The following is a 12,816-nucleotide window of genomic DNA, read 5'->3' on the forward strand; positions in this document are numbered from 1 at the left end:
GTGCTTACCGAATTTCTACCAGCAGGGATGCCATCTAATTTATTAATATACACAGGTAAAAGTATACACAGTAATCTACACTGAGCTAAATTTTCATTTTCACATTATATGACATTCTAATGATTTTTCACTATAAGCATATCCAATGATAGCTACAAAGTTTATTAAACCTCATGTCAAAAATATAAGATAATCTTATGAAACATAAAACTCTTCGTAACGTTATTTTTACAAGATTTTCATATAACGAATGAAATTTCCAGTCTGAGTCAAATTTATTGACACGCCCTATAACCATTACTAGATATCCACACAACATGCATTGAAACAATTTATGAAGCGCATATTATATTCATTTCGAATTAATATAGATAGGTTTATCTATACCATATGACTAGTTTTATAGACCCAGTTCGATATAGCAGTTATATATAGATCAAATGATTGCTATTTGATTGAATAAGTGATACATATAAGATTCAAATTGATAAAAAAAAATACTGAGATTATGTGCTTAAGGGAATCAAAAACAACAATAAAAAAATTGTTTTATCAAGAACTTATTGTTATATATTTCGTATATAAAGTGTTTCATAATAAAATATTATTTTAATATTTCAACTACACTTACTTCTTTGGGACTGGCTGATTTCATCGGATATTTACTGTCACTAGACGAAGCAGATGCACTCCGAAAAGCTGATAATTGGAAACTACTCCTTTTTTCGAGGATTCAAGATATACTAGTCATCAGTTCCGTAAAGGAGCACCTCCTGATATTTGCGAAGGAGACGTGGGATCCAGAAACTATAAATGAAAAATTTAAATCCTCATACTAGACAGACAGAAAAATGAAACGTACCGGATATTAATTTCAGGGCCATATCCTTGAAAGAATTTTAATGAGCTGTCTTGTCAGCGATTTCAAGTAACAGAACTTCATAAAAAATTGTCTGGAGCAGTCGATGAATATCGAGGACACAACTCTTTCTTCAGCTTCAAGCAGTGCGATTCACAACTATTCTTTTGTAAAAACAAACTCCATTTGTTGTTATTTTCTTCAGCAGTCTCGTTTTCTTCCTTGTTGCAGATTTGATGGACGGTTCCAATGAAAATTACAAGTTTTCACATGACTTTTAATAAACTTAATCAGCATGCGATTAAAATGTAATGTAATGTAATGAATATTAAAATTATTTCGGCTCAAGTTTTATCGACTTTTCGCATAACTTGTATATGGATTATCAATATCATAAAGATTATGAAGATATAAAATTTATTGAACATCATTTAGATTTTATGTAGAGTTTCATTAAAGGTCATAAGTTGTCATATGTCTTTTGTGAAATACCATCTGCGTACGATTCATGAGACACATCCAATGAATATAAATTATGTAACGAGTTAGGTTCCATCGGACTTCAATATACATTATATAGAATATTCTTATAACTTTCATTATGGTAACGTCTATTTAGATTTAACGTACACTTTAAATAAAGATTATAAGTTTTCATATAACCTCTATAAATTATATTCTGCATACGATTCATATGACAAATCTAATGAATATAAGTAAGATTTTCATTTCAGTGTACCTAATTCTCGGTTGATTTTTCAGAAGGCCGTACACGCTCATTGGACATAACTCAAAGTTTGAGTTCCGGGTACTCAAATTCATAAACTGGAGCAATCTGTCAAAATTTGATTTCTCATTTGATTAAAATTAACTCAAGCTATGAGTTCTTTTACATTTACTCATGCGTTATAGAGTAAGCGTTAAGTTTTCAAATATTTGAGTGAAAAAAATCTAGTCGTCGTGTTGTTCGGTGTGTTCTTATTTGTGATCTTGCAAGAAAATCAAATATCAGTAGAAGAAAATGGATCAAGCTGCAATCAAATTGGATACTGAAACATTTAACAAATTGAAAGGTGAGTTTTGCTTTATTAATTTATTTAAAATAACCTATTTAAAAATGTGCACAGCTCAAAAAATCAACGACAACTCCCTATCTCTGATGAGTGATGCTGATCTACAAGAAATAGGGATAATTGAGAAAGGTCCTCGGATGATTTTAATAGATATTATAAACTATATAAACGCAAATACACCTGGTGTAGATCGCCAAGAGTCAAACTCTAAAGTTGACACTTTGGCTAACGACGTTCGAGAGCTTTTGGAAGGGGACATAAAATTCAAATTCAAAATTCTCCCTACATTGGATCGAGGGGAAATACCAATCTTTCCGAAAAACGCATTGAACCGTCTAATCCAGATAGCATGTTTACCATTGGAGAAAAGAATAGTAGAAAGCCAAATGTAAGTACATTTCCCTAATGCAACGACAATAATTTTGGAAATCGCAATAAATCAACTTCATTAGTTTTCACTTTTTAAATATTTTATTAGTCATCTACATATTTTAAACTTATATAAAATACATCACTATCCGATTCATCAAGTCTCCAAAGACTGTAAACTTTCCTTGAAAACATATTTGTAGTGTGAATTCTCACTATATTGTTGCTCTCTTTCACTTTAAATGAGTTCAACTCTGGGCAGTATCCTATAGTATATAATTCCTGAATAATGGCAATGAATAGACTATGAGAATAAACAATTGCCTTCAAAATTCCGTAATAATTTTGATCACATTTTTTGTACTTAATAATAAATCCTGGTCTAAAATTGGTGTTATTGATAGTAAACTGTGATATCAACGTTATCTGATCAGGCAAATCAAACAGCGCTTTGAAATCAAGTTTGTTTTTGTTCACAACTGCACTCAAGTAAATTACAATTTTATCAAGTGTATATTCGTGCTGCGTGATTTCATAAACCTGACGAAGATTCAATCGTTTTGACAAACTATGAGTAAAATTAATAAAATTGTTACAATTTTTAGCTTGCCCTTTCGAAATTTTAAATTTAGCTTCAAATGTCATACAACTACAATTTCCAATCGGTTGATTTTCTTCAAGGATCCTGGGATAATGTGACAAATGATGAATTTTATTGATTGGATGTACATGTGGGAAACATAAAAGGAATAAGCTATGAAACTCAGCGATTGTCGTTTTTAGTTCGGCTATCATACTTTTAGGAACTTTGTTGGAGAACGAAATGAATGTTATCTTCAAGAGTAGGCCAACCAATTTAGAATAACCTTTACACTCACTCAAAACATCATTGAACGCAAAGGGGAATATTCGCAACAGAAGACAAATCTTAGAAGCAGATTGACTCAATGTGTTACCTTTTGCTTTCAGAATTTTAACTGAAAAGTTGCTAGATGGCTTGTTTGACTTTTCGGTTGGACCGTATGCAAAAGATTCAATCCGATCGTTTATGTCTTGTGGATTAATTATTTTTTTCACATTAACAGCATCATTTAGCACCAACTTCAATACCAGAGATACTACTCCTTCCAACAAATCATGCATAGGATCGAAAGTGTAATTGTTCATACTGTTGAAGTAGGAAAGACTGTTTAGTACACATTCTTCAATGATTCCACCATCCTTAGGAGTTTTAATCTTCTGTGCGATGTCCAATAAATCTAGTCTAACACTGCCTTCTGTTTTATATGGAGCAACTTCTCCAAACTGTCCTTGTTCAAGTTGATCGCGTGTAATATAGCATTGGCGACAAAAGTATTTCGCTTGTGGTCCCATTAAACCAAAAATTTCGTGCACTGCAAGTGTATCACCAAGAACAGTTACCAATGATCAAGGGCTCTAAAATCTGTTTAAATCCATACTTTTTGAGTAATGTTGAACGAACCATAAACGTCAAGTAAGTACGTGATAAGCCAGAGTTGATAGCAGGAAGTAAATTTTGTATCTTGAATGAAATGTTTGTCAATTTTTTCTTCCCTTTTCGCGATCCAAGAGGGTTTAAATATTCTACGTCATCAATGTGTATTGAAAGACGAAGAGCGTATGGGAATCTTTGCAAAAATTGATGTTTTTGATACTGTGCACTATCTTTATAAGAACAAATCATGTCATTATTTCCAGAATCTTCCGTACATATCATATTCCTGGCTTCTGGATTACTTATTATCAATCGTAAAGTATCTATCAAAGGTATGTAGTGAGCAACATCTTTTTCAATTTTTACCTTTTGTTTATAATTCTGCTTTCGAGACTGAAATTTTGAACCTGTAAAAACATGTTTAATTTTTCTCCGTTTCGCAATTATTATTTCTCGTGGTGTTGGAACCATGCATTTAGCTTGCATTGCCAGATAAGAAAGATTATCATCAATTGTTTTGACATCATTGTATACATTGGGAACTAACAAATCATTGAACATTTGTATAACCATTGAATCTTCGTATAAAAGTCCTTTTGCCTCCACGAATTTTTTAACGATGGTCACCGTGTACTGTTGACACCATTTTAGTAAAGTTGTCCAACCTTCGATAAAAACCTTAATCTTACTCTCAGGTAGAGAGACATCACAATGCATTTTTGTAATTTGATTCAACATTTCAAGAGATACTTGTTCCAAAGTTACAGGTGGTTCGAAGAAGAAAGGATTGGTTATTAAGTGAAAATCGGAAACATTATTATCCGCTGCATATTCTGTGTCCATTTCATTTGACCTGAGGGATGCAGATGAATGCGAATCTTCTACAGTTTCTTGATTATATTCTAAATGACATTTTAGAATATGAGCTTTAAGATGATAAAACTTGAGGTATGTTCCGTTACATATACTGCACATGAATGGCAGGACGTTTTTAGAGCTTGTGTTGAGTTGATGTACATTTCTATAATGATATTTTAGCTCATCTAATCTATCAACTCCGCCTTTAAGAAGTAGTCCACATCCTTTCATATGACAACGGAGTTCTAAAAATATAATAAAATTTACATAGAGTTCAGTATGAAATATTGAAGCTTTTTTTATAAATGCTGTCTATATGTGAGATAATTTTTCTTTCGAAGCTGTTGAATTTATTAGCAGTAAAGCCGTATTTAGATTCTGCATTTAAATATAAAAATTTTCTATTATTTTGCGGTTTTGGCATGTATATTAAACAGTTTTGGCCATTTGTATTAAGCAACTCACCCTTGGTTGAAACTAATTGGGTTAATACAAATGGTCAAAACTGCTTAATACAAATGTCAAAACCGATATGATAAACTTGTGCGACTGTCGCAGATATTTTGCATTGCATCTATACCAAATTTGCCCCAGTGCGCATTGTATTGTGAGGCACAATTAGTGCCTCAGAATGAGAACTATTGTCCACAATTGTGCCGTTCATGAGAAATAAGTGTCGGAGCTGTACTGACAGGAGCATTAAGGTGTGATTGACACACTGCTCTGCGACCGCCCTGTGGTTTCAACCTTTAAAATACAGACACAATTTCTTCATGCTATCCTGATGCTTTTAAGTCGGGATTTTCATCGAACCCGAGGCAGACATGAATTCGTCAAAATATGAAGAACTAATGTGCATTGAATAATATATACATTAAAACTATACTCACCAATCGCTTTAGCGGAACTTCCTTGGTCATTAAACGTGTCAGGAGGGTCCATTTTATATCTTATTTCCCCTCAATACTGAAAATAGGAAAAAAAAATTATTTGAATCATTAAGCTCAAATTCAAATTTTATAATTGAGAATCAATCACTATCGATTTATTTCTAATAAAAAACCACGTTGGGTATATTACAGTTATCCAACAACCGAAGAACAGAAAGATCTGGCTAAGGCAATTATAAGTCTGTTTCCACAACTTAGAGAAACACGAATTCGCGAAGATGCTCCGGATGAGGTTGGTATCAAGGATTATACATAATACCTTTAAAATGTTTCAATCATTTTTTTTTTCAGTCATATTTTTTTTTGCTAGAGGTGGAAACAACGGTGCGAATAGTGGCCTCATTTACCATAGACTGCGTAATATAATAAAGGAGCTACCGTCACACTTGCGCAAATTTAACAGAACAAAACTTGGAATTTTTATTGTACCTACCGATATCCTACAACAAACAGAGTTGTTGAAAATTAAGGAGGCGTTATCCTCAGAAGCAAAACAAATTACAGAAGATATGGCCAAATGCTATCCGTTGCATCAACTTTTTTTGAAAGAGAAGAAAAGCGTTCGTGAGATTTTGGATATGTTTCCTCACTTCCGCTCCTACCACGGACTTTTGGTAAGGTCTAAAAAATATTTTTATTATTTCATGTTTTCACTTCTAGTTTTTATTTTACCTCACCTTTTCCAAGCTATTTTATTGACCTCTTGCACTTTCGGTTTACAACTTGATTTCACATATAAATAAAGAAAGAAAACATAAATGTATCTATAGCATCTATTTTAAAAACGACGTATGTATATACACACTTATTCAATAATGATTCAACTTTGATCGTAAATATGTAATCGTGGATACGAACATTAGAAAAGATCCCAAGTGAAAATGACAGTTTCTCTTGGTTTACTTTCTCTTTGAATTATTACGGTAAATTCCAGTAATTTCTAACAAATTCTACAGTGCCTATCGAAAGTTGATGGTTTTTGCTATTGTCTTATGTGAAGTGTTAGATGGAAGGATAGCTAATTGAACCGTAATACTCGAAAGAGAAAGTAAACAAATAGAAACTGTCCTTTGCACTTAGGACCTTTTCTCGTGTTTGTCTTCAAATATAGAGGGAAAAGTATCGTCATGAAATAGTAAATTCTCGGAAAATTTTTCAAAAGGGCGTATAAGCAAGTGACAGTTTCTCTTTAATCACTCTCTCTTTCGATTATTGTGATGTGATTAAAAAGTCTTTCTTTTGTATCACTATTCTGTTTGAAAGTCGAACGTTTCGGGTATCATTTAATGCAAAGAGTTGAGTGATAAACGTGGAAACCGCTTGGTAATTAATAGAAGAGAAAGTAAACAAAGAGAAACTGTCACTTGCTTTTATGCCCTTTTGAAAAATTAACCGAGAATTATAAGTAGTACACGCAAAAATCATTGTTCAGAGTTCGAAATTTAGATATTCGACATTTGAGTCGATTGCAATACATATTGACTTGATTAGAACTTTTATACACTAAGATTAAGAGAAATTTATTGATTTATTTATAATACTTAAAAATAGATTGTAGCAAAAAAAAATATTAACATATATAAGTTCAATTTTTAGATCCATCAAGCATTTTTGCGTCTGTTTCCATTCTGTGAACATGATCCTGACTTCAAAGGAATTTTGTCCAAATGTTTATTCTATTCGGAAGACAAATTTGTGCTACTGGAAGACGGTAAGCTATGCCATATCATATTAGATGACCGTTATTATTAGTCATAAGTGCCAATTACAGTTCCTCATAGTTTATTTCATTTTTCGATTAGTACGGTTCTGTCGGCTATTAAAATTATTATTCATCGAACTTAGTTTAATTCTATCTACTCTCTATTAAATGAAAAATATCCCAAAATATTTTCAGATTACATCCGAGGATGCCTTTGCATAATGGCAAAATTACCATCTCGAGGAATCAAACGTAAACTTGATGGAAAAGTCTCTATTAGCGAGGAGCAAATTGCATCTCCTGTGATACGATGGATTAAGGTAGTATATATTACAAAAAACTGAAATGTTATTCTATAACGAAAATTTTTCTTTGTAGCCACAAGACAATTCAATCGACGCAATACAGCAATATTTGAACAGCAATACACAGCAAGCATCATTTATAGCATGTTTGGGCACTCCAATGAAACGAGGAAAATATTTCCTAATTGTGGGAAATGAATTGATATTCGAACCGAGAAACTCTGTAGAAGCGATAGATGCTTTTTTAAATCATTTAAGGTTTTCGGAGTTGACATTCCTCCTGAGTTGTATATGCTTTATGACTTTATGTCTTGTGTGGTATACTAAACTATATCTCACAGCTCTAGAGCATGCGTCAACCGTCTCGCAACTGCATTTGAAAAAGTAATTACTGCGGAGGATGGGGAAAGAGCAGGAATTTAATTTAAATACAAACACTTGTCCAGAACATATTGTTCTAATTTGTTGTTTATTGACGATTCAAAGACCGTTTCCTGATATTGTTCACCATTTTAGTCATATATGCGATTCTTATGGGTGTTCTAGGTTACAGGTACATCCAGTAAGAAGTCAAACAGGTTTCAAAACCATTTAATTTTAGTCCCATACAGGTCACTTCGTTATGGGTTGTTGGAACATTTTAGTCCAACGTCCAATAAGTCTTTATACACGGACTGTTATGAGACAAAAATTGAATGATTTTGATCTATTCTAATACAAATTGTGGAACAGAATATTTTGAGGTTGAAGAACTCAATGTTTAGTAGAATGTACTCAAATATGAGTGAAAATACGTTAATTAAATTAGAGTTCGAAAAACTCAAAGTTTGAGTTAGATTTACACAAATTTTGAGTTTGTACACATTTTTCTGTTTTGATTTTTTATTACTCAAATTTTGACAACTTTATTCCTTTACTCAAAAATGAGTAAACGTGAAGAAACTCAAGTTTTGACTACGTGCACTTTTTATGAAATTGAGTGGAGGGGTACTCAGTTTTGAGTTATGTTCAATGAGCGTGTATACGCTCTTTGAACATAACTCATCGTATGAGTTGCGATTACTCAAATTCATAAACTGGAACAATATGTCAAAATTTGAGTATGGATTTGAGTAAAATAAACTCGTTGTCATGAGTTCTCTCGAATTTATTCATATCTTAGAGTAAGCGTTGAGTTTTTAAACATTTTAGTAAAAAAAAAACTTCTTGCAGTTCAGTGCGTTTTCATTCTCGGAATATTCTTATCGAAATAAGGAACACAAGAATACGTTGTTTTCCATTGCCGTTTCTAGATCCGGTTTTAAAAACATGAATCAACGTCAATCATAGATGTTTTGTGGTTTCAATTATGCTTAGTGAAAAGCGCAACATAAATATATCAAAAGAATTCAATTTTTAGTCCAAAAAGTTCAAAAGGAAACGGTTTTGAATCACTATTTTGCGCATTCAAGAGTAAGAAGAATAACTTTGTATATGAAAATTAACGAAGAAAAATTTCTTCATTTTGAGAGCAAGGAACTCAAATTTTGAGTTGAGCTTACTCAAATTTTGAACAAAATATTTTATTCTTATTTTGAGTAAAAATTACTCAAGTTTTGACAATTTCGCCCCTTAACCCAAAAATGAGTAGATAAGTGGTAACTCAAGTTTAGAGTACGTGCACTTTTTATGACTTTGAGTGATGTGTCACTCAATTTTGAGTTATGTTCAATGAGAGTGTAAGAGCAAGTGACAGTTTCTCTTTGTTCACTTTCTCGAAAGTTTCGGGCCGATGATTCTCGGTTGATTTTTCATTAGGGCGTATAAGCAAGTGACAGTTTCTCTTTGTGTACTTTCTCTTCTATTAAATACCAAGCGGTTTCCACGTTTATCACTCAACTCTTTGCATAAAGTGATACCCGAAGCTTTTGACTTCCAAATGGAGTAGTGAAATCAAAGAAAATCTTTTTATCACGTTACAATCATCGAAAGAGAGATCAGGGCTTGTATTGTGAATCCTCAAACGAACGAAGCAACAAAAAATATCTGCTGTGAACACTTTGCTTGACATAGCTGAATGAGAGACCTATATTAGAGAGAAAATGGATGCGTGAGAGTATATGCTACTGAGCAGACCAATTCCCCTTGCCAAGTAAATTGTCTGTGCTCTCATTCTCAGTTAACACATGAACTAAGCAATCCATGACAATGTAATGAAATGAAGGGTTCACTCTCGTTAGTATTGTACGAGAAAGAAGACCATGCCTCACGGTGTGCTACAAGACGCGAAGCAACGTCATATAGGCAATGTTTACGGTTTATTTTTAAAAAGTAGGTTTACAGAAATCATTTTTAACATAATGTTCGCATTCCAAGACCAAATTTGATCAAATTTTTCAAAACGATCCATTTGTTTCTTGGCAGTTTACACTGTGTACATATCCTAGAAACACTAAAAGCAATGTTCTTTAAATTAATATTCATCGGAATTAAAAGTTATGAAACTAGTTTCCTCATAGGCATCTACAATATGAGAACCATTCATCAAATGCTAACCTCATGAAGCATAGGTCTCAGCAAGCGGGCATATTCATGAACTAATGAACGAACGAAGCAGCTCTCCTGGCTTGGGTTGCGCTGTGAATTCTACCTGACATACGAATGTGTGTGAATAGCACAGATAGTGAAACCCTTTCGTTCATATTCGTTGCTTCAATATGCAAGCCCTGAGAGAGATTGATTAAAGAGAAACTGTCAACCTAATGAAAAATCAACCGATAATTCCACTGGAGTGTCGGCAATCTCAGAGTGACGACATCTCTCCGTGGATTTGAATTGTCGTAAAAGCAAGTGACCGTTTCTCTTTGTGCAATTTCTATTTTCTTAATTACTAAGCGGTTTCCACGTTTCCCAAGTAGCAATTCGCAACTAGCTCTGATGCAACTAAGTCCAAACTATGTTGCAACAAGAGCACGAATATGTTTTTTTATGTTACACTGGTTAAAACAAGATGACAGCAATGTTTCTTCATAACATAACTAATTACGAAATAGTTGTTGAGGTTTCAAAACACCACATCTTTTTGTCATATTGAATTAATTATAAATTATAAGCTATCGTTACTTAATCCAAACATATCTTTAATAACAACTATGCTTCTAGCTACTTGTTGAAAATAAGTTTATTTGACTCCAATATCAGCAACTCGTAACTAGTTCTGATACCACAAGTATGTTGCGACAAGAGCACGAACATGTTTTTTATGTTATGCTGGTTCAAACAAGGTGACATTGAACTAGCTATCATTTGTAAGTTATCGTTACTTGATTCTAACATATCTTCAATAACAGCTATGGTTTTAGCTACTAGTTGAAAAAAGGTTGCGAAGCCATTATAAATACGTAAGCGTATATGTAAATCGTTACGGTGAATTGATGTAGCAATAACTACAGATATTTTAAGATTATAACATACAATTTCTACCTTGGTTTAAATAACTATCGGTAGGTTTCCTTAACGTAATGACAACGGAAATGCAACCTAAAAAACTTTTGTTGGTTTGAATATGGCGATCACACTATGGAGTCGCAAGAAGTGTATAAAACATGAATAAAACCAGGATATTACTTTTTTTAAAACTACTTTTTGACGAAAATAATGAAAGGCAGAATACTCCTTTTGGTTCTATGCACTATTATAAACTCGAAGAAAACAATATAGAGATTAAATTGATGTAGCATTGACACGGGTTTATGCCGGAGCGTTCAACAGCTACTAACCTCGTATCTTTCACATCTTACATAACAAACGCTATGTCAGACGGGTTGCAGACGGACGTTATCTATACAGATCTCTCTTCTGCTTTCGATAAAATCAATCACGACATCACAATTGCAAAATTAAATCGACTCGGCTTTGGTGCAAACGTCATTCAATGGATACAATCATATCTCAGCAATCGACGTCTTACTATCAAAATTGATGATTGTTTTTCCGAAGAATTTGTTGCAACGTCTGGAATTCCACAGGGGAGTCATCTTGGACCTTTGATTTTCTTACTGTACTTCAATGATGTAAATCTTTGTCTGGATGTACCACGAGTCTCTTTCGCTGATGACCTCAAGATCTATAACACCATCCGCAGCTCAGAAGATGCGGCATTCCTTCAACGGCAATTGGAAATCTTTGCGAATTGGTGCAAAACCAATCATATGATAGTGAATCCCGAAAAGTGCTCAATCATTACGTTCACAAGGAAAAAGTTACCGTTCAAATTCGAATATTATCTTGAAGGATTCATGATTAGTAGATCGACATGCGTCAAAGATCTTGGTGTCTTTCTCGATGAGCAGTTATCATTCAAACAGCACATTAACTACATTGTTGCGAAAGCTTCACGCTGTTTAGGATTCATATTTAGAATGGCTAAGCACTTCAATGATATTTATTGCCTGAAGACTCTATACTGTACACTCGTTCGTTCTACTTTGGAATATTGCTCAGTAGTCTGGAACCCTCTTTACCTCAATGGAGCTCATAGAATAGAATCTATACAACGTAGATTCGTACGTTTTGTTCTTCGACGATTACCTTGGAATAATCCACATCAACTGCCGAGCTATGAAAGTCGCGGATTGCTGATTGGTCTTGACACACTACAAGTACGACGAGAGCTGTCGCGTGCTTTGATGATAGCTGATATTTTGAGTGATAGGATTGACTGCCCCGCTTTGCTCCGTGAGGTTAATATTAATGTTCGTCCCCGTGCTCTCCGTAACAACGCCTTTCTTCGACTACCTCTACGTCGCACCAACTATGGAACAAACGGTGCCGTTATAGGCTTGCAAAGATCGTTCAATCGTGTATCATCTGGATTTGACTTCAACCTTTCACGGAAAACAATTCAAGCAAATTTTTTACTTAGTATTAGAAACTATCATTAGGACTACAATGTGTCTGTTGATTTTACAACAATAAACAAATAAACAAATTAAGCATCGATTGTGATATTACAATTATCATGATATATGAATTTAAAATAATGAGAAATAACTCTACTTGGATTAATTTTGAGCATTCTGAACATAAGGTTTTTTCGTTGTTTATTGTTCATATCTTCATGAACAGATTTTGATTGAAGGCGCATAAAAACAGGTAATTTGAATTTAAATCCACTCGATAGTTTTAAAATCGTTGTGAAATTTGTACCTTGTATCAAATTTGTAATTTCGAATACTATACTGTCTTTTTATTGTTAATAGAAAA

General features: G+C 33.4%; 1 protein-coding gene and 1 pseudogene across 1 annotated transcript; one reads left to right on the plus strand and one right to left on the minus strand.

Moving 5' to 3' along the window:
* The first annotated feature begins 1,739 nt into the window (after window positions 1-1,739).
* On the plus strand, window positions 1,740-8,012 carry LOC131426150 (uncharacterized; annotated as a pseudogene).
* LOC131440409 (uncharacterized) lies at window positions 2,858-6,085 on the minus strand. The gene is made up of 3 exons (XM_058611674.1): window positions 5,999-6,085; window positions 5,506-5,581; window positions 2,858-4,860 (listed from the first exon to the last, which is right to left on the minus strand). Exons 2-3 carry the CDS (start codon window positions 5,555-5,557, stop codon window positions 3,707-3,709), a joined length of 1,206 nt encoding a protein of 401 aa, XP_058467657.1. The 5' UTR covers window positions 5,558-5,581; window positions 5,999-6,085; the 3' UTR covers window positions 2,858-3,706.
* Window positions 8,013-12,816: the final 4,804 nt, after the last annotated feature.

This window comes from Malaya genurostris, chromosome 1, assembly GCF_030247185.1.
Source record: "Malaya genurostris strain Urasoe2022 chromosome 1, Malgen_1.1, whole genome shotgun sequence".
Classification (NCBI taxonomy): Eukaryota; Metazoa; Arthropoda; class Insecta; order Diptera; family Culicidae; genus Malaya; species Malaya genurostris.

What these genes read in the sequence shown, in the direction of transcription:
- LOC131440409 (XM_058611674.1), bottom strand. Translation starts at nt 5,557, where the DNA reads ATGGACCCTCCTGACACGTTTAATGACCAAGGAAGTTCCGCTAAAGCG. An exon ending in AAGTTCCGCTAAAGCGATTG is followed by an intron (nt 4,861 to 5,505) that starts GTGAGTATAGTT and finishes TTATATTTTTAG; the next exon opens with AACTCCGTTGTCATATGAAA.